The following is a 27,430-nucleotide window of genomic DNA, read 5'->3' on the forward strand; positions in this document are numbered from 1 at the left end:
AGGGGGTGCCCCCATGTCTTTTATGGTGTATGTACTGGGATCAGAAGTCTGGCTGACATTCAGAGTAAATCCAACACGTTAATACAGTCTTGCCATGAGGAAGCAATAGATGTTACTTCATTATGGCTGCTGGGACATATGGATACAAAGATCTGAGCAGTAAATCAGTATAGAATAAAAAGGAGACCGTGTGTAGGGGGAGCATCTGATGCTCTTGTGTGTGGGCAGGTGTTTTGAAACTTACCATATTGACTGGCTTTCCTAGAGTTCATGAACTAGAAGAACTGTTGAAAGACCAAGAGACGTCAGCGGAACAAACACTGGAAGAAGAAATAAAAAGGCACAGAGAAGCATACAGCAAGTACGAAAAAGAGAAGGGTACTGAAATTGAACTGCTAAATACAAGGTAAGAAAATGCAGGTGGACAGTTTGGGATAACGTGGTATCTAGATCCACAGAGCAGCAAAAAACATAATGACTGTTTTCCTTGTGTTCTTTTTGAAGTCCACTTTTTCCGTTCATGTGGGACCCTAGAGTGTATGTTTGTGTGGAAAGGTTTACGGGTTAGGTATTACAAACAATTGAAGAGAGTCACGTAGGTGTATAATGCCCAAAGCCCACAAGGTTCCTTAGGTGTAGGAAGAAGCTCTGAAGAAGTTAATGTAAGACCCCAATTCTCCCAGCTGGTCTCTGTTCAGAGGTCTAACAACTTGATAGACTGTACACATAGCCCGAAAGGACAGGAGACTAGGATACACATGACTTTTGCATGAAGCTGAGATTTGTTGCATTGTGGTAGTGTGCCTTTCTGGCATAGAAACAGATGTCCTGTAAATGGACTCCCCTAATGGCTTTCTGGGCACCTCCCATCACTCAAATCAAACAGGAAAATAATAACCCTCCTATTGCTCACACAACTGCAGTCAACTGCCAGATGTTCTCCCAGATGTGCAGACATTCAGCCAAGGGCATTGCACTGGGCTTTGAAGAATGCGTAGCTATGTCTCTGGCATGCTGTGAGGAAGCAAAATCAGTAACCGTCAGTCTACTATGGGCATGCCCAAGAAACCTATAGAACACAATCCACTGAAACTAGAACTCAGACCAAGGGCTCTGTTCTTGTTGCTTCTGCGTGGACACATGTTTGCTTTATCCCAGTCTTCAACCAGGATGGGAAGAGCATGAGACTGACTCTGCTTTCTTGGCCCTTGGGAAGCTGCTTACACCAGAACAGAATGGGTGTAAAAAGCTACTGGAACGCTATTCGCTTACTGTCCAAGCAAGGTTCAGGGTGGCAAGAGATGCCCAGTAGAAGCTTAGACAGTAAAAGTCGTGTCTTACAACTGGCTTCGTATAGCGACAGGAATCGGTGCTTTTTCAGCAACAATTTTAATGTAGAAGTCCACCAGGAGCAGCTTAAATAAGTAGATATTTGGCTTTCTAAAATTAGCAATTCAAGGAACTGGGACCATCTGTATACAGCACTTTTTTTTCTGTCTGTGGGCTGGTTCCTTTGTTAGGCTCTATTTGGGGTCGTAGACCAATGTTTCTCAACTTTATATTTAAAAAAAAAAAGTATCCCTTTTACAAAAAAAAAAAAAAAAAAAAAAGGACCCCTAGTCCTCCTGCTCTAACCCAATGCTTCTCCCCTCCCCCAGAGCCAGGCCTTGGCAGCTTGTCTGCAGGGAGTACGTGGCCCACCAGCGCCAGGCTCGCTATATGGGGTTGTGCTCTCCCACCCCAGCCCGGAGCCCCCCTAGCATGACACCTGGGGGCAGCTGCTCCCCCTCGCTATGCCACTGACGCAGGCGGGAGGGGGTCCTTTGGAGCAAAGCTTATTGTGCCACTACACCACCTTTTAGCTCCTCTCCTCAGCGCCACGGGGAAGGGGTGATGGGGATGCATTGTACTGAGCTGCTGGCGGGAGTAGGAGTAATGCGCGTTTCCAGGTTCAGCACACCAGAGAGGAAACTAACTAGGAGCGATGGCATGGAAGTGATTTTTTTTTTTCTTTTCCTCTCTGCCCAAACCTGCCCCCCTCTTCCTCACCCCCACCCCCAAACTTGGAACTGCCCTAGATATCACCGGAGCTGCCACAGCCACGCACTTTTCCCACTGGTGCTGGGACGCGTGCGCAGAGCAACTGTTAACGTCCGGGCGTGTGGCTCCAAACATTCAATTTGACAGGCACATGCCGCTGCCCCTTTCCCGATCCTCTTTACAGGGCAAAATCCCGGATGTTTTTTGCCAAATTTCACTTGTGTTGATGTACCTCCCAGATTTCCCTCGCATACCCATAAGGGTGAGCATACCACCGGTTGAGAAACACTGTCGTAGACTATGCCCATCCCCTCCGCCCCCCCACATCCAAATGCCCATGTGAATCTTTGGTCACTTAGAAACAAGTCCATGAGAGTGCTGAGAACCACTAGAAGAAGTTTGTCTTGAAGCACTTGGGTTCGATAAAGACATAGATGAATGGCGTTTTTGGGGAGCATGTTTCTCTCAATCCGCCACACTTTCCCTGCCAGTTGTTTATTGTAAGTTTTTACTGTCTCTCTACAGAGTTCAACAACTTGAGGAAGAAAACAGTGAACTCAAAACCACAGTCACCCGACTGAAATCACAAACAGAGAAATTAGATGAGGTAATTTAAACTTCTGAGTGCTGACCATATCTGTGTAGTGACTGCAAGTCAACTACGTAGTTAATGTGAGCAAAAATTAGTCACTATACACTAATGTTTTTTAACTGACAATCTCCCAACTAGGAAAGAAATAATGAAATTGGGAGACCCTGGGTCATATTTAACATATCTAAAGAAATATTTCAGAGGCAAACTTCAAAAGTGACTGGCTTTTATAGTCCTATCCAAGGCCCGCTGACATGAATAGGTGTCTTTCCATTAACTTAATTAGGCATTAGATCTGTTGCATAGTAAGTTTTTTTTTGTTTGTTTGTTTTTCTTTAGCATGGTATATGAATTGCATTCTCATAATTTTTGAAAACTGAAGGGTTTTGCAAGAAAAATGATGGTGGGGAATTGAGGGGGAGAATTATCGGTCTTCAAAGGGCAAGTTTGTGTTGTATATTTAATATTTTATGCTTTGGGAAATTGCCTTCCTAAACTATACAGAAATATCCCACTTTTCTGGCTCTCTGCCGAGAAGTGGCCAGATAGAAGAATTCTGGAATAGTCACTGATAGATAAAATGCCTGTTGTTGTTATCCTTGGAGGCTGATTGTTTATATACTGGCCCTGATCCTGCTAAGTGCTACAGGTTGAAACTCTCTAGTTTGGTACCCTGGGACCTGACCCATGCCGAATCCCAGGAGGTCAATATTATAGTGAGTGAGTCTCTCTTTATTTCACTGAGGTGAGTAAATGGAACAATGCTTGCAACACTGATTAATAATCTGTGACTGTTCTAATATAACCTATATAAGCCTATGCCTAGCTAAGCCTTATCAGCTCTCTTCATAACAAAGTGTTAGTGTTGTTGTTACAGGATCGTACTATATTGGCATAAGGAAACAAGTAGACCAGCAATTTTTATGCTTAGCAGCATTACCAACACTTCCACAGCATACTGGGCTCTTAGAAGACATTTAGGCGTAAATTAGAGCTAAACAGCATGGAATATTGAGAGCGAGGATGGTGGCTGTAAACAGACTTCATGGGACAGTGGGAAACTTGGCCACACCCATAATGGGACATCTGGCTCACTAAAACCATGCTGGTCCACGGATGTTGCCAGACCAGAGAGTGCTGGAGTAGAGAGGTTCAACCTGTTGTACACTTAGAACTTCCATTGATAGAATATGGTTCTGCATGCACGTAGCTGGAAGGATCAAGCTCCAGGAGATGAAGCCTCTGGTTGCAACATGGCATTAGAGTAGCCACGCCTGGGGTTGCTGAACGGTGTTGTCCAGTGAGCATGGTGTGAAACGATGACCTGGAAATGAGGGTGGGGGTTGGGGTAGTCCAACTTGGCTATCAAATTTCTGGTTGGTTTCAGGAGAGGCAACGCATGTCGGATAGGTTAGAAGACACCAGTTTGCGGCTGAAGGACGAGATGGACCTGTACAAAAGGATGATGGACAAACTGCGACAGAACAGACTGGAGTTTAACAAGGAGAGGGAGGCTACGCAGGAGGTGGGTATGAACAGAGATGCAGAGCCCATTCCAGCAGCTCTTCCTCGCAAGCAGGAGCCCTGTCACATGCAGGGGCTGCCCGAGAAGGACCTGGGGATAATGTTGTCGATGTGGCTTTATGGAGGCTTATACTGCAGGATAAGGCTTGTAGTGATAGTCCTTGTAGTGATAGTCCTTGCCACAACTGTAAACTTTAGGGCTGCTCTGCCAGGGCTGACAGGCCCTGAAAATGTGGGGCTTTGCATGTACCTTACAGAGTCTCTATGTCCCTGGAGCCTTGCAAATCCACAGATAGCCGCTTTCTGTCTGCAAGTAACCACAGATGTGGATGTGGATATCCCTGGCTCACTTTGGTGGCTACAGATGTGGCTACAGATTTTTGTATTGAGAATAGGGTTGTTAAATATCGATTAATTGAATAGTCGATTAACCTCATGAGTTCTTATCGGTTACTTGACTATTCTATAGTGCCCTGGGGCAGGGCCAGCAGCCAGTGCACTCTGGCCCCACTCCCGAGAAGCCCCCTGCCACTCCGCACTGATACAGAGGCAGCAGTGTGGGGTGCCAGGTGGAAGCTGGTCTGCGAGGGGAGCCAGTTTAAAACCAGCTCCCCTCGCGACCCGGCTGCCTGTTGCCCTGCACTGCTGCCTCTGAATCCGAGGCAGCAGTGCAGGGTGGCAGCAGCCTCTGTCCAAGCAAGGTCTGAGCTCCAGGATCCAGCATGAGCTAAGACTAGGAGATAGGTGGGCAGGTAGCCTAGCTCAATTACACTTGAAATGCAGAGCTGCAGCAGGGGTAGGTCTTGGACCCACTGCAAGACAAGACTGAACCGAGCTGCTGGCTAGCCTGCTAAAAAAATTTTCTGGTGGGCGGGGGGGAAATGCGTGTCATCTATACGCTAATACATCCCTAATCGAGAACCCTGCATGTTTTGCGGCTATCCGCTTGATAGCCGTGCACAGGGATCTCTGCAGCTCATTTTTTGCAGACACGGATACCAGTTTTGCATTCCCCCGGACTCTCGAGGTGCCCTTCTGCTTCATAAACCAGCTGTGTGATCGGCACTTTCCTCCGGGTGGGTGCTGAGGGGCTGGCTGCCTAGCAGAAGTGCTCAGATGCCCTGATCTGGATGGCAGCCACGCTGCACTGGTTCTGCCAATGCCTAGGCAGTCCCTACCTGGAGAGGTGCAGAGTGCCATTGGCTGCTTGCTGAAATGGGTCTCCCTCTCCGTCTCCGTGCAGCTTATTGAGGACTTGCGGAAGGAGCTGGAGCACTTGCAGCTGTACAAGCTGGACTGCGAGCGCCCCGGCCGGGGGAGAAGCTCCTCCTCCAGCGTGAGTGAATTCAACGCAAGAACGAGGGAAGTGGAAATGGAGCATGAAATTAAACGGCTTAAGCAGGTGAGCCGGGTAGGGGGGCCTCTGGGCCTCGCGTCTTCCGGGGGTGAGGTTTGGACAGTTGTGCAGGGGTGCTGGAAAAATGCCAACTGGTAACTTGATCAGCAAACTCCCCAGATCCTTTCATTGCCCGTCGTCATGTTTGGATTGAAGCCTTCCCAAGCTCTGAGGGCTTTTTCAGAGGATTGTGAACGCTGCCTGCCTAGCGCAAGAGGCGCGCTCCTGTATTGGCGTGAGTCTCCTATGCGGTGACACATGGGCTGATCGTGAGGTCCAAAGTGGAGCCTTCCAGACCCACAGGCTACTTGTGCTAAGGTATTAATTCTGGTAGCTGGCACCGGTAGTAGGCTGCTATCATTTATATCTGTGGTCTCCAAACTTTTCGTGGACATGCCCCCTCCGCCCAGGACCAGGAGCGGAGGGGAGGGGGCATGGCTGCTGGAGGGGGGGGGGGGGGGTCAAGAATGGAGCCACAGCAAGGGGACCGAGTCTGGGGCCAGGAGCAGAGCCAAGGCTGGGACCTGAAACTGGGGTCAGGAGCTGAAGCTGGGGCCAGACAACCGTTAGGGGCCAAGGCGGGGAGTGGAGCCAGGACCAAGAACAGAGCCACAGCCAAGAGCTAGGGCTGGGTGGTAGCACATCAGCCTGCTTCCCCCTTCAGGGGCATACCAAGGGCCCTCCGCATTTCCCCTCCCCCTGCTCTATATCTGCTAGCCATTGAAAGCAATCCATGCCCACTGAGTAAATGTGCTACAATTCAAAGCTCTAAAATCTGGGACTCTCCGATCTGATAACATCCGTGATCCGGCAGGATCATGGATAATGTTGGACCCGAGAGCCCTGGTTGGCCAGGTTCAGGGGTTCTGCTGGTGGTGGTGGGAGTGCAGCCCCAGCAGCACAGTGGGGATCACGGCAGTGGATAGCATCGTGGGGAGCGCAGCCAGAGAGTACAGCCCGGGGACTGACGCGGCTGGAGGAGCAGCCCAGAGTGCGGTCCTGGCCCCAGGCAGGAGCCCGGCCCCAGCAGGGCTAGTGGCCAGCAGGGAGCAGGGCCGATAGCCAGGAGAGGAAGCCTTGACCTTCCTTGGTCGGTCAAATTCTGTGGTTTGGGACCACTCAGGTCCCGAAGTGCTGGACCAGGGGGTCCCACCTATATATGTGTGCGCACACAGGAAGTTTGTGTCAACTTGGCCACCCATATAGTTAAAGGCATACTGGAGATAAAGTTGGGACACTTGTGTCTGTGTGTGTTTTTTCTCCCCAATATGACTAAGTTCTAGGAGTCCTCAGAATAAGTCTCATTGGAGTATATGTTGCTTGAAGACGACCCCCAAAATTGGAATTTTATTCAGTCATGTGGTGGTATTTGAAGTAAAATGATAATTTCCATTTTCTGTACAGTAAAACCTGTGCTATCCGGAACTTGTGCTATCCGGAAAACTGTAGAAGCCAGTACATTTCTGATGCCGGGAAAAGGAAGGAAAGGGGAAGAAAGAAAGAAAAAAGGGAAAAAAAAGGGGGGGGGGAAATAGCTCTTTAAGTGCTGGGCCACTCCTCAGACAATGGTGCATACCTGGGGGAGGGGCGAACGGCAGCCAGGAGCAAGCAGCAAGCATCTCGGCTCCCCCCGCGGCTCCTGGCACCCCCTGCATTCCAGCCCCCTCCCCAGCTTTGTCCCCCCCCTTGGCAGGCCATCCCTGCCTCCCACCCACCAGCTTCCACCCCCCCCCACCATGCTGCATCCCGTCCCCCATGGCTCGTGGCCCCCCCAGCATGCCACATCCCAGCCCCCGCATGGCTCCCGTGGTCCCCACTCCCTTCCATGGGCCCCACACAGCTCCCGCCCCCTCCTCCCCTTACCCTAAAAATTCTGGTTAGCTATCAGCATGCCCCAATTCCTGGGCATGCTGGATAATACAGGTTTTACTGTACTAAGTGGCTGGACAACGTGAAGATGCACCTGGTTTTTTTAAGCTTTTCACGCTTGGCACAGAAGCTGATCCGTGGCTGAGATCAATAGGAAACATCTTTGTGAAAGCCCTGTAAAATTCCAGAATTATTGTGTGGAATTTGTCTCTCTGAAACCTCCAGTGTTTTGCCATTCTTAGAGGTTCCACTGTAAAGAGTAGATCTTAGAAAAGTGACATGCAAAACCAGAGTGGTGTTCACGTTCCCATGTTACCTGAGCTGTTTCGTTTCTTATGTTTCATGAAAACTCCATTCCTTCTCTTTCCCTTTTTAATAGGAGAATCAGAAACTTCGTGACCAGAATGATGACCTTAATGGACAGATTCTAAGTCTTAGTCTTTATGAAGCTAAGAATCTCTTCGCAACACAGACAAAAGCCCAATCGTTGGCTGCTGAAATTGACTCTGCATCCAGAGATGAGGTAATGCAAAACAATGCTAATGACAGACTATAATTAACAAGGGGGAACTGATTACTGTCAAAAGACAAATCAACAACATAAATCCTGTTTTGCCAGGAATTTAGCTAAACGTCATAATCTTTTCAGATGTTTATTTTAACGTTACCCAATTTCATTATAATCAAAATGATGGAAAGATTCCATCTTAACACAGTTTTGTTTTGAATGATGGCAGCCTATAGATTCAATGCTACCTATTTAAGGTCTGACTACTGCTATAGCTACTAGCAGGTGCCGTATAGTATCTCATTTCTTCAAATGCAGTCCTAGATTTTTCTGGTCTGAGTTATTCCAGTGTCAAGATGGAGTAACTCGATTAACTTCTGAGGCGTGACTTTGGATTTACTCCTGTATCACCAAGAGATTTTTGCTCAATCTTCACACTGAGTTTACATGTTGCCTTCTCATTTTCAGTTGCCACAGCCTGTGAAAATCCAACACACCTCCCAGTTGCTAAGAAGCTATAAATGTTGCTACCTACTTTTACTAACCAGTCCAAACTTGTCCCTGTTGTGATACCCATTCATTTCAATGGAGTTAATGCTAAGGCCATGTGTTTGTGATGACTGGTGGCCTGCCTACCTTTACACCAAAGACAGAGAAAAAATCTGAGCCCCGATAGCTGACTTTTCAAAAAAGGATTTGGCCTACGAAAGCCTGTGAGACTCCATTGACTTTAATGAAACTATACTGACCAAAGAACTCCTCGTATTTTGGAGCCTAACCAAATAGTACAATGAAAGGTTCCTGTCCACAAACCCATAATTAGGGGCCCTACCAATTTCACGGCGCATTCTGGTCCATTTCGTGGCCAGAGGATTTTAAAATCCGTCTATTTCACAATTTCAGATTAAATTTCACAGAGTTGTAATCATGGGGGTTCTGACTCAAAATGCAATCATGGGCAGGGGGGTTGCAGAGCTTTTGTAGAGGAGTCCCCAAGATTGTCACCTTCCCTACCTGGGCTCTGAAGGCAGCACCCTACCAGCAATTAGAGGGAGGGTCCCGAGAGGGGGAGATGGGAAAAATGGGAGATGGGAAAAATCTTTACCCATGCTGTTGGCTGCACCCCCGCCAAGGGCTCTTAGTTTGTAGTCCATGCCAGGAACTGATTAAAGCAGATAATCAGTTTGGCCAATTTGGGAGGATCCCCTCCCTCAGGAAAATGGGTGCTCCAGCCTTGGGAGAAGCCCCAGCACAAAGACTCCTACCAGATCACCCCCAAACCTCTGCAGGGCAAGAAGTAGAGCCTAGCTCTCAAGTGTATCACCCTCATTTCTGTGCTGTCTCTGGAGGGAGGTCTGATCACTCCACCAAGAGCAGTCACGCAGGGAAGGACAACTCCTGATCCTCCCCCGAGCCACCGGACAAGTAGCAGGGGAGATCAGATTTCACAGGGGAGGGCTAATTTCACAGTCCATGGCAGGCTTTTCTTGGCCATGAAATTGGTAGGGTTCTACCCATAATGTAGACACGTAATGAAGTCACACTTTGCAAGATTTTAAAGACGCTCTTACACTTAGGCAGGGAATAAATGAGATGATTCAAAGGTTCTTTCAAGCCACAAGGGTCATGGACTTTGAAGGCACCCAAAGATGTAAAATGCAGGAACCTGATCTAAGTATTAGATAGAGAGTTTCCTTTTTGCTTTTATCAGAGTGAATTGGCATATAGAACCCCTCTCCCCCCGCCCCAACTAAACACTTGAATAGACCTGTTGATATCAGGGGATCACTCCTGGGTTGGAAGTTAGGGCTGTGCATAAGTACCTTGCTGAATCAGGGCCTTAGGCTGGTTGTGTGATGTCACTTGGAGTTTTTCTAAGGCCCATCAACACTCAGGTCCGTACGCAGGGGGGTGCAAAGAGTGTGAAAGTCCCCCCTCCCACAGTCCCCAAAGTAAGCATGCTCCGGCCAGCCAGGGGAAGGCAGGCGTGGTGTGCTGCCCGAACCACCGTAATGAGTCTTCTGTCCAGTCTTACTAGGGCAGCTAATAGGACTTCTGGATCATTATCTAATACTGGTCCTGCTCAAGTCCCCTCTCTCGATAATTGCTATAGTTAGTTCAAATAATGCAGTTCTGATCGGGGAAGGTGGGGAAGAATTTTTTTTACCAAGACACTCTCTCTAAAGCATATTTAAAAAAGAAAGAGAGACCTGTATTTCAACAGGCACATCTAGCTACTGTTGTGTCCAATTACGTGACAAACGTATGTTCCTGTCCATCTGGAGATGCTGGCCAAGATTTTCCTTTGTGATTTGTGGGAGCACCTCCATTTTTTTAGATCTAAATAGAGATACCAGAAATTCATTGTCAGACTGATTTTTTTTTTTTTTTTTCCCAGAAGATGGGTCTTCAGGCCTTTTTCAAAAACATGTGCCTTAATTTTGGCACTAAATCATTGTCCCTGAACAATTTTGGCCACTCTTTTGTCATCTCTGTATTCCTACTCGCAACCTCACCTGCTATTCTCTTTCTAAAAGAGGCAACTGAGCCTTCAGACCATTTACTCACTCTCAATATCAAGCTTGGGATTTTGCTTCTAATTTGACACAAGAATTCATGTAGACTCTTGTTCCTGTTTTCCTCCCAGAAAAGACATGTATTTGTGTGTTTGACAAACATTCTGCTGCCATCTTAATGAACAGTGGACCGTGCATATTAAATTTCAGACCGGTTAAACTTCTTTTATCCTAATGTTTTCTGTTTAACGGGTTCTCACTGTAAATAGAAGATGAAATTGTTTCTGCCTGAGATTTTTAAAGGCCACCTAACTGAGCTAGATGTCCCAAAACAATTAATCTGAATGAGAACGAGGCACCCAAATCTCTTAGCTTTGAAAATCTGAGACTGAACACGCTGTGTATGTAAAGCAACTTGTCTTTTAATTGAACAAAAAATGCTGTCCGATCAAGAGTGGATACACATGTTCCTTCTCTCCCCCTGTCCCTCCCCCCCAAGTTTGATAATCACGAATATTGTGCTTTTAGTGCTGAAATAAATCTTTTTTATTTGGACAAAAATCTGTAACGTCAAAACACTATATATTTTACAGTTCTCACACTGTTGCTCAAATCTCTGTATTTATACTACCCTTGTTCCCCATAGATGTGGGAGTGCTTTAAAAGGTTTTCTTAATGTATGCCCTAGGATGAGGAAACACATACATACTCATTCACGAATGGGCACCATGCTCTACTTGGGGGGGGGCAGCTGATGGCCCAGAGAGGGAAGGCAAGCTCCAGCCCTGCCCCTTCCACTCTAGGCCCCTCCCCAGCAGTAACCTCCCCCCATGGAGCCAAGCCAAGCCCTGCCCAATCCCATCCCTGAAGCCTGATTCTTCCTAATCAGCCAAGGAGCTGGGCTGTCGTCCCCGGCAGCCTGGGAGGGCTGGGGCCAGACTGCATGGGCAGTTTTGGGAAGACTTCCCTTGCCTACGTTACCCACCACCCGCCCATGATGGTGGAACCCAGGGCAGGAGGCCTAGATCCTATTTACAGCTGTGGCCCTGATTCAAGTGACTTGCCCAAGAATAGTTAGGGGCATGTCTACGTGTGCAATACTGCAGTGGTGCTGCTGCAATGCATCTTGGGAAGAAGCTCTGTGCCAAGAGAGCTTGCCCATGGCACTTAATTCCACTTATGTCGTTCAGATTGGGGAGGTGGTTTATTCATCTCCTCCTCCCTCTCTTCCTCCCCCCCCCCCCCATTGACCAATGTAACTTCTGCCGACATTGTACTATCCCTACATTCACTTACCTAACTGTAAAATGGGGATACTTGTCTACCTTGTTGCTCTCACCTCAAGAGAGCATAAAGAGAAGGCCCAGAATATCATTACAGGGAATGAGTAATTTTTAAAATACAGAGGTGGCCCGAGGCCTGGCCTTGTCTTATTTATTTTAGAGTGCTGTAGATACGAGTCCCATTTTGCAATAGATCCTTAACTTTGGACCCTCTGTTTCAGCTCATGGAAGCTCTTAAAGAACAGGAGGAGATCAACTACAGATTGCGACAGTATATGGACAAGATCATTTTGGCCATCCTAGACCACAACCCGTCGATCCTGGAAATAAAAAATTGAAGGACCTAAAAAGCAGCTGCCTGATATTTCTGCACATGCCACTGGATCTAAACATCACTCTGATACTGTAAATGATTCTATAAATATATATATTATGTGTGAGTGGGTGCGTGGGTATGTTTATATGATGTCTGGTACCTTATCCGTGAGTCATAAAATCGGCTTGATTTGTTTTTTTCATGCACTTTTCAATATCTGTGATGAGATCGCTGCTGTATATGAATAACAATATAACTGGATCACGCTGTTTTAGATACTGGATGTAATGACTCTACCTCTAGTTGTAAAGATGAAGTACAGTGGAAACCTATGGATGTCTCCCCTCCCTTTGAAAAACAAGAATTACTCTTTCTTTCAGATGAATGAGGGTACTCCCCAACATTCAACATAGCCAGGTTTGGTTCCTGACTGGTGCTCACTACATCGCCCTCTACTGAATTTAGTTTTGCCGGAGTTTTCCTAGTGAAACCTTTGGTCAAACCTGGACCTTTTTGAAAATGAGTATCTGTTATGATGAAAGGAGGAGAGGGGCAGAATCGTGAATATCCGTGTGAAAACGCCATCCACTTATTTGCCACTGTTAGCAAAATGCTTTTAATATAAAGGCTACATATCCATCTTCAGGATGACTGCCTATCTGTTGTTGTGTGCATGGGTATGTGTTAGGCCAGGGTCCTTATAGCATTGAGGCATTGCAGTGTATGCCTTTATTTATCACTGGGCCACTAAAATTAATTCTGGGGTCCTGCACCTGCATTTTAAGGCTTCGACTTTTTGAAAGGTTACTGACTGCATGCGAATCCACTTCGTTGTTTTAAAGAGAAACTTTAATCTAAACAATTAGCCTAAATTCCCTTCCCCGCCACCAAAGCACACTGCTGAACTCCTAGGAGAGAGAGAATGGTGAGGTCCTACAGGTTTTTGCAGTTGCTTAATCCCTGATGTAAACTAATTTAACTATTTGAACAGTTAAAACTCAAAAGCACACTTTAAGACACCAGTAACGGGTAACATGCAATGTATTCCTTCCCCCACCCCCACCTCACCCTTTCACAAGTAGCTTCACTCACCCAAATTACCTATTCCAAATATTGCCTATCCCTGTGCCCACATCTCTATGCTCTGAATCAGGAAAGTACATAAGCGCTTGCTTAATTTAAGCATATTGCCATACTTGGGTCCTATTGGAGTTGAGGATGTGTGTAAAATTAAACGCTTTCATCTGAACTGGGCTAGATTTAAACAGTTGATGTGCTTTTTGGATTGGGCCAATTTCTTGAAGAAATGGGGCCTTTTAACTAAAAGTAAAAGCTAGAAGTTAATTGCTGTGGAATTTTTTTTTAAAGTTCACACACTTTCCATTTAAATAAAAAGGGAAAGCAAACCTTCCTCCCCTTTGCTTCACACCATCTGGCACAAGCAGGAGAACTCTCTGGTCTATTTCTCTGTAACCAAGTGTCAGGCTATCAAATGTGCATAGAGATGTTCTCTCTGTTTTAACACACTCCTTGGAAATGCACTGTTGCAGTAGCTGTGACAGATTTTTTTTGTATATTGCTGTTGGCAGTTGGTCTCCCGCCTCCCCATGTTTTTATGTATTTTCATTGGTGTATGTAATGCATTTTTCCCTTAATCTGAATACCTAGCACATGTATTCTTATTGCTGTAAATATATATATATATATATATATTTTTCTGCAACTGCAGCACTCTTGCCTTCAGTGATATCTTATTGGAGTCATGGGCAGGTGTGGGGAAGCACTGAAAACGGGCTTTCCCGAAGGCAAGATGATAAAACCAATTTGATTATTTATTTGAACCTGTCATCTGTTAAGCTGTAGGGCCGTGGGTCGGGAGGAGAGCTCATGATGAAACTTGAATTGTCCTTCCAGGCCTGGGTGCACCATAGAGGGGCTCATCTGTACTGGAAAAATGTCATTGTGCTTAACATTAAAGGTTTCAGGATGGATTGGTAGCAGAGGAGAGTGGGAATAAGGTGTCTCTAAGCCACTCCTTTGCCCCCCCCCCCCAACTTTGGATCAGCCAGAGGGCAAAACTGAGTCCAGAGTAAACTACACTAAATTACACGGGCTATGTCTACACTACAATGCTCTATTGGAAAAAGGTACGCAAATTGCGGGTGCAATTTGCGTACCTTTTTCCTATAGTTTTTTTTTTTTTTGGAAGAGGCTTTTCTGAGATTTGGCCCGTCTACACTGGGCCAAATTTTGGAAAAGCCTCCTCTTTCAGAAGAGCCCTTCTTCCTCATGGGAGGAGGAAGATGGGGCTTCCGAAAAAACGTGTCTGCTCTTCCGCAAAAAAAGCGGAAGAGCAGACGCATTCCCTGGATATGGCGGGTTTCCCCGAGATACCTTTGGTATCTCGGAAAAACCCCTAGTGTAGACATAGCCCCAGGCTCCAGCAGTCTTCCATGGGTTCTAGCTGTAGGAGATCAGGCAGATCACCTGCCCTCCCCTCATTCCCTGCTTTCCCTCTGTGGGGGCTGATGAGGAAACTGAGGGGTTTGAAACCATTATGCCAGCTTAATCTTCCCAAGGACTTCCCTCTAGTGGAGGGATCCTTGGCGGAACTTCCTCGCTCAAGAGTCTCAGGGGTAGCCATGTTCTGTATCTGCCAAAACAGCAAGGAGTCCTGAGGTACCTTAGAGACTAAGCCCTAGTCTACTCTAGGGAGTTATTTCAAAATAACCCCCCTTATGTCAAATTTATAAGCGGAACATCCACACTACCAAGCCCGTTATTTCGAAATCTGAACTTCTGCTTTCCTCAGGGAATAACGCTTATTTCAAAATAGTTATTTCAAAGTAGCAGCAGCACCGCATCCACGCTCCCGCTATTACGAAAGAATTACTCCCCAGTGCTTCCTAGGACTCTAAGTTGAAGTAACAGGTCTGCAATAACTGAGCCTGCCTCAGACTAATTTTGAGGCCTCCCCATAGGGAGAACACTCTATTTCAATTTTGTTATTTGGGGAGTTACTAAATCGATTTTAGTTATTTTGAAATTTTCTAGTGTCGACGTGCCCTAACAGATTTATTGGATTAAAAAGTTACAGAAGCAGGGATATAGATATTTACAGAAGAAGTTGCTTGTGGGGAATTAGGTTATTCACAGCATTTGGTGTGGAGACGTGTATATCCAGAGAGGGGAAATTGCCTTTGTAATGCATTAACCAGTTGAGATCCTTAGTCAGTCCAAAATTGACAAAGTTAATTTGCAAATATAACACTGTCATTTTAGGACTGACTAAGGCTCTCAACTGGTTAATGCATTACAAAGGCAATTTTCCCCTCTCTGGCTATATAAATACAGTGATTCCACCCTGCCTCTGGCCCTGTAGAGTAACTTTAGCAGAGAGAAGAGGAGAGAGCCAGTGGTAGTTCCCAGCAAAGCTGGCTTTCTAACTCCCCTCCCAATCACCAAGCCTGGGAATTCCCAGCTAGGAAAATGCAATTAGTTGCAAGGATCCGCTCTGTAATTTACACACTCACAGCCTGAGACTGCAAACATTCAAGCAGGAGTATAACCACTGACTGTCTCCTTTTGAGGGAGGGGAGAATTCTGTGCCAAAAAAAACCAACCCCCCTAAAAATATGTGAAATCTGTGCACAGCATTTTAAAATTCTGCAAGGTTTTTTTTTTGGTCAAAATGGCACTACATAATCATACCAGTTTTAATTATTTTAGTTTTTTTTTAAATACTTGTTTGGAAGTTCTATACCAATACAGGTGCACACACAAATTCTCCTTAAGAATAGAGTTAAAGAACTCCCTGTGACAACTCGTTTCCTGTTTCTATGCCCCCATCCTCCTCTAGAGCCCAGTTTGGGTGGGGTGGCAGATGTCCACAATCCCTTCCCCTCCCCAAGCCCAGCCACAGGACCCCCAGGCCAGCTACACCCCCCCCACCCCTCTCCCCCCTCCCCCCCCCCCACACACACTCTCTCTCTCTTCACCTTCCCTTTCCCCTTTGAGCCCATGGATCTGGAGCAAGAAACAGCCTGATGCTTCTGATCCCAGGCTGTCTAGACTGCTGGGTTTTTTTTTAGCAGAAGGTATGCAAATTGTGCTCTACAATTTGTGTACCTTTTTCCAATCGTTTTGTTGGAAGAGGCTTTTCCGAAATTTGGCCAGTCTACACTGGGCCAAATTTCAGAAAAAACTCCTCTTTTGGAAGAGCCCTTCTTCCTTGTGGCATGAGGAAGACAGGATTTCCGAAAGTGTGCCTGCTCTGCTGCAAAACATGTCAGAAGAGCAGACGCCTTCCCTGGACGCAGCAGAGTTTTTCTGAGATACCTCTGGTATCCCAGAAAAACTCCATAGTCTAGACATAGTCCCAGACTTGCATTGAGTTTCCTGCATGTTGCCTTCTCCCTCAGGGCATGCTGGGAACTGCGGCTGCCTGGGACCCTCTAGTTCAGGGCTACTCAACATGCAGCCCGCGGGTGGGAGCCGAAACAAAGTAATACAATGGTCTTCTGTTGAGATGCATTTTAGTAGTTCAATTCCTGGACTGTCATTGCTCATTAAAAGTGCTGTCATATGGTTGGAAATTGGGTCAATATTGCATTTTATTAATATCAGCAGAACTGACTTGAATGGGGCCTGCGTGTTGTGTCGTCTTGCCTTAATCTTTGTATTCATGCCTGTCCGTGTGAAAGAAGCTATTTGCATGTACATGCAACCACACTTAAGTTGTGGCCCTTGGCATGTGCTGTGAGTATCATGTGGCCCCCGGGGCTTCCAGAGTTGAGTAGCTCTGGTCTAGTCCATTTCCTCCCCCTCGCAGTGTCTTCTTTATGTGGCCTGGGCTGAGCTGTGTCCAATGGCCCCTAGTAGCACCTAGCAGTACTACAGCCCATTTCTAGGGAGGACAGGAAATTCTGCACACACACGCTATTCATTTCTGCAGAATTCTGCATTGCGCAGACTTCTCCCAGGGACAGCAGTGACTATTCCTGTTGATGGAACTGTCACCACGTTGTTGTGGGCATCCCATAGGACTAGACCAGGCCAGTTATCAGTGTTACCTGTAAGATGTAGACTTGGGCAGATGCCGCCCAGTTGTTTAGCAGAGCACCCACAACTAGGTTTTGTTTCTCTCTTGGTGGTGGGACATTGATACCTGCCTTGGTGGACCTAAAAAAAAAATATTCTGAACATAGATAGAAAAGATTAGAGGGAACATTGATTTACTTTGCAGTGTAGATTTAATATTTTAATCTGAGTTTGAAATAATTGGGATTTGAGCAGGGGGCTGGACTTGATGACCTCTTGAGGTCTCTTCCAGTTCTATGATTCTAAATAATTAGTCCAGTTTCTTAATGGTCCCTCCTACATTTTGTAATGGTATCCAAAGAACAATTCCGTTTCTATACTGAAATTGAGTTTATGTGACTCTAACAGCCTAACTCCTGGCCAAGATACCGTATCTGGATTTATCTGCTCCCTACATAGAGAAAATTCTCTCTCCTTCAGAGCCTCAAGCTAAAGCAACATTGAGGTCAACCTAAATGCAAAGTGGTTTTTCTGCAGTGGAAAAAGACAGTTTCCTACTTGCTGAAAGTCACACTCAAATACTGAGTAGAGATAATTGTGGAAAAGGCAGTATTTTTTAAAATGTATTTAATGCTGAAGTCAGGCCTCAAAGCCTTTCTAACATCCAGAGCTACAGGCAGAAGTACCAATTCTCCAGCTGATGCATATTTATTTTGATTTGAATAGAGTGATCCTGATTTATATCAGCTGAGGTTCTAGCCCAAAAACTTTAATTTGTCCTGGCAAGTGAAGGAAAGAGAATGTTTCATATATTTTAAATCATTGCAGTTCTATTAGTTATTGAAACTGAGCGCTGGCTGGAAATTTTAATTTTAAAAAGTTGATTTTGATTGACAAACTTTCACATTCTTATCCCTCAACCTTTTTTTTTTTTCTTTTGAACAGATTTGTAGGAGGCAAGGGGGGGGGGGGGGAGTCAGACTAAAAAGCTTCATTTTTTTTCTGGGGGAGTGAAGAATTCAGGTTTGTTTTTTCCTCACCAGTTCTACAGAAGAATTATTACAGTTTAAGCCATTTAGGATTACTATTGAGAGATGAACGTCCAAATTTCTATTGGTATGAAGTGACATAGTACTGTTTAAGTTAATGGCTAGTAAACACCAGCAAAGAATTTGGCCCCTTAACGTTAGTTGTGTTGATAATTTAGGGCATTAAGGCTAAATAGCATGCTGACTGAATTGGGAAGTGCGTTAATAAGACCAGTCAGAGTTAAATGTCCTCTCCAGTTTAGTTCTAGTAATCTGTGATGTGTCAAGCATATTGGAATTTTAAAATGAATTAATTCATTAACTTCTCAGATTTAAATGCCCACAGATAGAAGGCTGGTTGTTTTCTTTAGAACAAGGGGAAACAAAACCCTCAATTGTACAGTGGTGTTTTCAAGATCACCTGAATCAAGGGCCTAATCAAACTCCCATTGAATCAATGGCAAAATGCCTGTTGTGTTCCACAGGAATTAGGTCAGACTTTCTGTGATTAGATATCTGATAAATTCTGGTATAAGTAATATGTCATTCCTGTAGCTGCTACAGGACATTGTAGTCAGTGGGACTATGTCTAGACGATAGCCTTTTATCGGAAAAAGCTACGCAAATTGTGACTATCCAAGGAATGCATGATTAAGTCCTGAAGCTACAGAAGAACAGTGCTTCAAGCTGCCTGCATTATCCAGTTGTCTCAGGGTGTGTCTACACTGCACCGTTATTTCGAGATAACTAGCGTTGTTTCAAAATAATTTGCGCAGCTTTTTCCGATTGCTTTTCTGGAAGAGGCTTTTCTGCCATTTGGCCCCGTCTAGATGGGGCCATTAAATAGAAGATTATTGGTTTCAACAGCTGTCTACTTCTTGATGCCTAGCAAATTGCAAAGGGGTGTGAATGAAATTTTTCATGTGTGTAGAAGCTGAGACAAGTTACTGTATACATTAGGTTTCAACTTTGTAACCCTGAACATTATGTTCTGTCTATACAGAATCTTAGGCGGGATATTTTGTTTATTTCTCTTATGCTTTATGAAACCATGTGGAGTCAACTTAACACCTACAAATTAAAACACTTTGGTAACGTAACCAGTGTGTGTGTATGTTGACACACAAGACGGCTGGAGTGGTCTTGTGGGTTCTCATCTAGTTGTGATGATCGTCTTAATCTGATTATTACAGTTGATCGAAAAAAATTGTTGGACACTGAAGAAAAATGGTCTTTTTTAAGATTTTTTTTTAATTGAAAAAACTTTAAAATATTTCTTCCACTCCATCTCCAGCCTCTTCCTGTTTTCTATTTCCCTACCAGGAAAGGAGGACAAAAGAGGGGAGGGAACCAAATTGTATGAATTTTGAAAAATTAAAAATTTTGTCCATTACCCATAAAAAAAAAACTGGCCCCTTTTTTAACCTGCTTTATGCTTCATGTTGCTTTGCCTAATGGAGATCTAATGTGTGGTCATTCTCTTTCGTAGATCAGCTAGAGATATCTGATCACAAACTTACCAGGGCAAATTGAAGTCTGTGGATGGTTAAGGGTTCTTAGCACAGATTTGCTCACCTACAGAACAAGGCAAGTTATTGATAGTTTGTGTACGTTAGTAGCAGCCTGTTTGAGGAGGGTTTTTTGGTTCTGAATGACAGATTTTAGGAAAGGCATGAGAATGACTTGAATCTCCTCTTTGGAGGCTGATCATTTGATTCTTTGGGCAGTCAAAACTCCCATGGACTTAAGATGTGGCTATCCAAGGAAAGCATGATTACGCCCTGAAGCTACAGAGGAACAATGCTTCAAGCTGCCTGCACTATCCAGTTATCTCAGGGTGTGTCTACACTGCACCGTTATTTTGAGATAACTAGCATTATTTCGAGATAACAATGCGAGCATCTACACAGGCATTCCATTATTTTGAAATAATGGACGGCTTATTCCGAAATCTGTAAACCTCATTCCACGAGGAATGACGACTGTTCCGAAATAGCAATTTCAAAACAAGGCGTGTGTAGATGCTCCACTTCTGCTATTTCTAAATAGCCCCTCACCAGGGCCAGTCTAAGTTATTCCTCCCCTTGGGCTATAAACCAAAATAGCTCGTCTACATTAGGGAAGCCTTCCTCAGACTAATTTTGAGGCTTCCCTGCAGTGTAGACGTGCTATTTCGAAATAAGCTATTTTGGAATAACTATTCCGGAATAGCTTATTTTGAAATAAGCGTGCAGTGTAGACATAGCCTCAGTCATGATATGGAGCACCTATTTCTGGGGCTTAGAAGGTGGTGAACAGAGTGAATATTCAAGTCTATAAGGCAGTGCTTTTTCGTGTGATGGGTCTTGTATCTCTGGAGGTATCTGCTTGGGTCTTCCCTCCACTGTTCCTACCTCTGTCTTAGCTCAAAGTGTGATGATAGCAGCAGGGACACTAATGTAGTCTGGATGCTGGAGTTTGAACCATCATGCTGCACTACCCTGCTCAGAGTAGATTCAGATGATACGGTGCTTGAAACGTCAGCTGATCCCAGTCCTGTGCCTACATTAGAGCCCCACTGCTGCTATTAGCGATGGAGATGAGCCAGCATTAGCAACAATGAGAGGAGGTTTTAGAGGAGAAAAAGGTCTAGTGTAAGTAAGCGCTTTAAAGTTCCTATTTACACTAACCAAGGAAAAAGCGTTAGCACGAGAGCTGGTCCAAAACCAACACAAAATGTGACCCAGAGGGGAACCAAAATTGTTGCTGACATTTCTACTGAATTTTTCCAAATTTTGAAATTTTATAATTTAAAAAAAAATGTGACCAGCTCTAGTTAATGGCTCTGTAGTAAACTGTGCTTTGGATTAATACAGATGTGTTAGCCTAATTTATTTGGCCAGCATGAAGAAGGCCTCTGGAACCAATAATGTAGGCAAATATTAATTTAGCGTCATAGTTTTGCTGAGTGTAATATGGATATTGAGCGAGCTCTTGGTGTTGCAGACGGGAAGAGCTGCCAGATTAGCAGGAGACACTCCACACTTGCTCCCAGATGGGCTTGTGTAGTAAGGATGTTAACTATAGGTTTATTGACTAATCAAGTAATCGGTGGAATTTCCAACGACTACTCAATTAGTCGATAAGGGGGGGGGGGCTCCCGCTGCAGCTCTACATTTTAAATGTAATCAGAGCACGGCAGGCTCTTACTACATTTAAGTGCAAAGCCATAGTTTCCTGGGGATGGGACTCTCACCTCCCCCGGCAGCTAACCACATGGTGGGTTACCCAGGGTAGCGCGAGCCAGGACTGAATAGTCCCAGCTCACACTGCCCCAGGACCCTGCGACTTTGCCTGCTTCCCCCCCCCCCCCCTTTGCTGCTGATACAAGTTTATGCTTATCAAGTAGTCAACTAGTCACCTACATCCCTATTGTGTAGCACACGCTCTCATGCTAGAGAGGGCAGGGATTGTACATTTCATTCCCTTCTGCTTGTAGTGGATGCTAGTCTTTCTGTAGCAAGAACTCTAGCTTTACATTTCTTAGCTGTAAATCCTTCTTTGGAAGGTATCTGAACCTAAAAGCCTGTTCACAGGGGAGCCGACTGGATTGCTGGGCCCTTTGGCAATGGGGAGGTGGCTCCCCACTCCTGGAAGGGGTGGAGCCGGAGCACCTGCTCCCTTCCCCTTCTCCCCCTTGCCCTCAGAGCCAGCTGGAGTGCGTGGCGGGGGCTCGGTGCAGTGGGTCACCCAGTGCTACAGCAGCGATTCTAAAGGGCCCGAGGCTCCGGCCAGGGCAGCCAAGAGCTCTTGGTCCTTTAGAATCGCCAGGCCCTGAGGCAATTTCTCCCTTTGTCCCCGTCACCCTCCACCTGTTCATATAAGAGTCAAAACTACTTAGGGTGTAGTTCTGGAGTCCTGCTGTGGGCAAAACTCTCCAGTGTGATCCAGGCTGTGAGTTTTGCACAGCCAAGCTTTTAAGAGAGACAAGGGAAAGCAACCGGTAAGCAGTCGTCCTGCTCACCGGAAGCTCGTATCAATCAACTGGGAGGGTAGTTGCTTTTATTGCATGCATGATCTTTATCTAGAAATACACAGAGCTCAATAGCAGAAGGCATCATTGAGGATGATATTGAAGTGACTATTAGGAGTCACCTGGAAGACCAGGTGCAGCGCATATCTTGTCAATGGGCTTTAGATGATACCCAGAGCTCAGAGTAAATAAACTGCCTGCAGGAAGAGTTATGCTTCCAAATGCCAGTTCACACCTGCTGGCTGCTATCACTTGACTTATGAAAAACTAGCCAGGGTTTATGAAAAACTAGCCAAGGTTTATCCTGAGTAAGATAAAGGCTAGGTTGTAGGGGGGGTGGGGGGTGGGTAGCTAGTCTAAAAATCCAGATAAGGCAGCATATAATCTTAAATCATGCTGAGTTGCTCAGCTTTACTTGCATGAAGGGTATTCACTGTCTTGTCTACACTAGACTTTTAGAATGGATTAGATGCCACCATCAGACAATGCGTCTTTAAATCCTAGAACAGATAACGCCTTCATGGCTCTTTTGCAACTAATGTGCCATTCGTCTGTAGTTTTAGAGTCACTACAATCCATTGCACTGTGTTGTTTACAAGGGGGTAAAGAAGTCTCTGCCGCGGAGCTCTGCAGTGGCTCTAATAAGCGGGAGAGTCATGTTTTCAACAGGATCTCACCGTAGTACATGCTCTGCCCACCCCCATAGTCCCGCTCATCATTTAACCCTTTCACTGCCACAGCAAAGAGCACGTGCCCGTCTAGCTGCTTACACGGTGCCCATCGTCATGATCGCCGCGAGCTGTAGGCTGCCCATTTTGAACAAATGGAGAAGGATGCACATGGTATGGGTCCCGTCAGTGAATGTGTAGATATTAAAGCTCCTGGGACTCCAGTCATGTGTAATAGCCAGGCTAATCCTGTCCAGAGCTTTCATCTGGTTACTGAAGACAATTAAGATATTTTCTGCACTACATGGAGCATGTTACAGCTGGTTGCATTGATAGCTGAATCTGCAGTGTAGATAAGCCCTAAACCTCTTGAGGCTGCAATAAGACATTCCTCTAAGTTTTATCTCCTCCACAATGAAAGTTCATTAAATGAAGTGATTAACATCTGTATTTACAAGGCATCACATCACCATATAGTTTAGCCCAGCGCCCTGTACCTCACAGACAGATGCAGATCTGCATACGTACATATGGATTGCTGCAATTAAGGGCACTGTACAATGGAATTTATTGTAGCACAGACCTGGCTGAAAATGTTGCAATGAATTCCTTAATTTAGGGTGAGTGAGGGGGGGAGGTTGGCCAATAAACTAAAAGTCTTGCAGCTTTTTAACTGTAAAAGTAATAGTTTAGCATATAGTTAGAGCAATTTTTTTTTGTTAAAATATGAACCACAGTGGAAAAAACACTCTAATAAAACTGGGTGGCCTAAATATATTTCCTGCATCTACTTTGTACTTGTACCCAGTTTTATTTTGGAACTAGATGTTAGTGTCACAGCTGCAACAGTAGAGCTGTTGCCTTTCATGTCACCATTCTTAGTGGAGTGACTTCACCTAGACCTGTAAACGGTCTTAAAGCCTTCTGGGCCACTTGTGCTGCGTGTTAGGCCATGAAGAACAGTGTCGGCAGCGGTCCCCTCTGTGCACCACAGAGGAGATCTCTTTGGGGTAGAATGGCACTTTAATGGATCCAAAGTCCAGAAACCACCTCATAGAATGTGTAGTGGGATTATAGCTATTCCACCCTACAGTCTGGAACAGAGATCATGCACTGTAAACCATAGGCGCAGGAGGTAGAGGTGGAGGGGGTAAGGGGTGCTGTAGCACTCGCTGGCTTTGCGCCCAATTTGGCCCTGTGTCAGGGCCAAATCCACCAGCCCATGCCTGGGTGCTCTGCTGCCACCTAGGGTCCTGGCCACCTATTCCACTGCTGGCTCCAAGGTCCAGAGCGCCAGCTCTGAGGTCTCAACCGCTGGGATCCACAGCTGACCCCAGCTGTGGGCCCAGACTGGGGTGGAGAGGGGCATGGACAGGGGTAAGGGAGGGTGCAGCTCAGCACCCTCCCCCTAAAAATTGTTCCACTGCTGTAACCCCCAGTTTTCCCAACATTTATACCCCATCTTGTCTCATACCCTGCCCAAAGCCCTTTTACACCCTGCCTTGATGCAGGGAGAATTTCACTCCATATGAATACTTTGGTTTGCTACAGAGCAGTAAATGTTGCACTTACAGTATGTTAAAATACTGATGTATTTTGAGAATTGCTGTAAATTTTATTGTGGGAGCCATTTGGTTTGCTTTGTTGCACAGACTGTGCTTATGTTCATTGCATGGTTATTTTTATTCCTTGTGCCTTTACTCACCTGCCATGAGGGTACAGATTCCCCCCCCCCCACACACACACACACATTTTATCTGCTATTTTGGGCATATATATATCAATATATTTTTTCATTTGATCTTCACCTTTGTGTTTCATGTACTGTAAAGGTGTATATATAAAATAGAACAGATTTGTATTTCATGTGCCTCGATGGAATGTAAAAAAAAAACCTACTTGTTTTGTACAGGGTTTTTTTAGAAGCACTGTGTCATGTCCTAAACCACTTAGCAAATTAAATTTAAAAATTAATTAGCAGTTTTCTGTTTAATTTTAGAAGCCTCACATTGGGTGCATGGTACCTTTTGTAAAGTGATGTGTCACACACACACAAATCTCTAATCTACTGTGCTGGTGTTATTATTTTATTATTATTATTATAAGACCACTTGTATTTTGTCCACTTCAGAGAATTCAAAATAACTAAACCTCTAAATTTAGTTAGGTCTTGATTTGACAAGCACGGCTGTTATTCACTGTAAATGTGAGTGGTTTCCTTTCACTTCAGATCACCAGGAGACACACATCGCTTTCAGACAAGCTGCTTATTGCAGGTCAGTTTCAGTGTAACAGATAGTTTATTTGCAGTTCATTTTGTCAGCTGCACCCAAAACGAAATCAGACAGCATACAGGTTCCCACACTTTAAAATGCTTTGCAACGCATCCTGGGATTCTTGGCTCTATGCTGTCATGCTGAGTTGGAATTCCCCCCACCCCTATAAATAAATAAATTAATTAAAGGGAATTGGAATGACAGGTGTTAGTTTGAAAAGGAATTAGATGGGGATGGAATGAGTAATTTGCTGGCTGAAGAGAAGATCTGTACATACTTTTTGTATCAATTTAACTGTCGATTTATATTGAAATCAGAGCAGTTCCCTTGTGGACAGTTATGCTGGTGCTTACATAGATTAATAAAAAGGTGCTTACATAGATTAATTTATGGAAATAAGTGAAACTGCTTTACCAGTATAACTGTAGCTGCACAATGGGATGGCATGATTTGCTTATACAGGTTGAACCTCTCTAGTTCAGCACCCTTGGGATCTGACTGGTGCTGAACCAGAGAATTTACCGAATCATGGGAGGTCAATATGGTCTAGCAGCTTTACCAACACTTCCACTGCTTACTGGGCTCTTGGAAGACATTTAGGGGTAAATTAGAGCTAAGTAACAGCACAGAACTGTGAGAGCCAGGACTGGTGGCTGCCAAGAAAAGTTAAGGGACCACGGGAAACTCGGTCACACCCATGATAAGTGGACATCTAGCTAACTAAAATCATGCCGGACCATGGATATTGCCGGACTAGAGAGGTTCAACCTGTATTGATTTCTACATCCATGTGCAGACATGTCCTAATGGGAAGTGCATGGTGAGCCTCTTATGACCTCTTCAGAGGAATGTCTACCCCTGAACTTTCACAGGAATACCAATGCATCAAAGAATTCAAAACACTGTACAGAGGTGCATTTAACTACATGTTACAGATGGGGAAACTAAGGTGCAGGCCTCATGTGTCTCTTTGGGCTGTTGAAACAGACACAAGGGACACAATGAAGGCCACCTGCCTCTCAGGGATTGTCTCCACTAGGCAGTAGATTGATACTGCAGCAATCGATCCACCGGTGGTTGATTTATCATGTCTGTTTAGACACTATCAGTTGATCTCCAAGCACTCTCCTGTTGACTCTAGTACTTCATCAGGACGAGAAGAATAGCTGGAGTTGACTGAAGAGTAACCCCCACCGCCCTTACCACACAGACAATGCCACAGTAAGTATGTCGACTTCAGCTATGCTGTTTACATGGCTGATGTCACGCAGATTAGATCAGCAGCAGGGTTAGTGTAGGCCAGGCCCCAGTTCCTTCTCCATGGGGCCACAGAATCAGAAACTAGAGTAGGAAATGTCATAAGAGGTTGAATACTCTCCAGGTCCATAGTCATGCAACTCACTAAGGCTGCGTCTAGATTGGCATGATTTTCTGGAAATGCTTTTAACGGAAAAGTTTTCCGTTAAAAGCATTTTCGGAACAGAACGTCTAGATTGGCACGGATGCTTTTCCGCAAAAGCACTTTTTGCAGAAAAGCGCCCGTGCCAATCTAGACGCGCTTTTGCGCAAAAAAGCCCTGATTGCCATTTTCACGATCGGGGCTTTTTTGCGGAAAACAAATCTGAGCTGTCTAGACTGGCCCTTTTGCGAAAAAGCTTTCTTACAGTAGGAAGTCAGTGCTTTTGCGGAAATTCAAGCAGCCAGTGTAGACAGCTGGCAAGTTTTTCCGGAAAAGAGGCTGATTTTTTGGAAAAACTGGCCAGTCTAGACACAGCCTTAGTGTCCTCAACTCCTAACAGTTTCATCTGTTGCAGCTCTGAAGAACATTTGAAATTGAAGGATGCTCATTCCCTTGAATGATTGGGCCCCTAATTCACATTTTCTAGTGGTTTGTCTTTATCCAGTATACATCACTGGCTCTTAGAGCATGAAAACACATCATGGCATGTCACAAACTCCCCCTGAGAAGCTGTGGTTTGGGAGTAGTACCTCATTCCAATTTCCACAGAACACAAGTAAATCTGTTGCCCCCTTCACCAACCACTGGGTGGTAAAACAGCTTTAGGGAGGGGCTGATTTTTGATCCATACTGAAACCCATCACTTTGTTACTGAAACAGACCTGAAATGTGCAGCCCACTAAAACAGCTCGATTGTTTTTAACATCATCCTGTTCATTACACCACAAGTGGTATAAATATTGTTGCAATGTGTCATCAGATCACTTTCTCTGTATTTTCTTGTGATATATTTTATGGAAAAAAGCTATCCTTGGTAATGCTGATCATTACAGGTAGCTGTAATGTTGTATAAAGAGATGTGTAAATAAATTATTTGCTTTTCCTGCATGACTAAAAGACCGT

General features: G+C 45.1%; 1 protein-coding gene across 4 annotated transcripts in view; it reads left to right on the forward strand.

The window, feature by feature from the left end:
- The window catches only part of RAB11FIP4 (RAB11 family interacting protein 4), a 308,983-nt gene extending 281,568 nt beyond the window's left edge, over positions 1-27,415 (forward strand). For all 4 annotated transcript variants that reach the window (XM_075903842.1, XM_075903844.1, XM_075903845.1 and 1 more), the window contains 6 exons: positions 266-406; positions 2,566-2,647; positions 4,020-4,157; positions 5,400-5,558; positions 7,801-7,944; positions 11,950-27,415. In XM_075903842.1, the coding sequence (XP_075759957.1) occupies positions 266-406; positions 2,566-2,647; positions 4,020-4,157; positions 5,400-5,558; positions 7,801-7,944; positions 11,950-12,066 (781 nt within the window). In that variant the 3' untranslated portion in view covers positions 12,067-27,415. The remainder of the gene's footprint in view (positions 1-265; positions 407-2,565; positions 2,648-4,019; positions 4,158-5,399; positions 5,559-7,800; positions 7,945-11,949) is intronic.
- The last annotated feature ends 15 nt before the right edge of the window (positions 27,416-27,430 follow it).

Source organism: Pelodiscus sinensis, chromosome 20 (assembly GCF_049634645.1).
Source record: "Pelodiscus sinensis isolate JC-2024 chromosome 20, ASM4963464v1, whole genome shotgun sequence".
Taxonomy (NCBI): Eukaryota; Metazoa; Chordata; order Testudines; family Trionychidae; genus Pelodiscus; species Pelodiscus sinensis.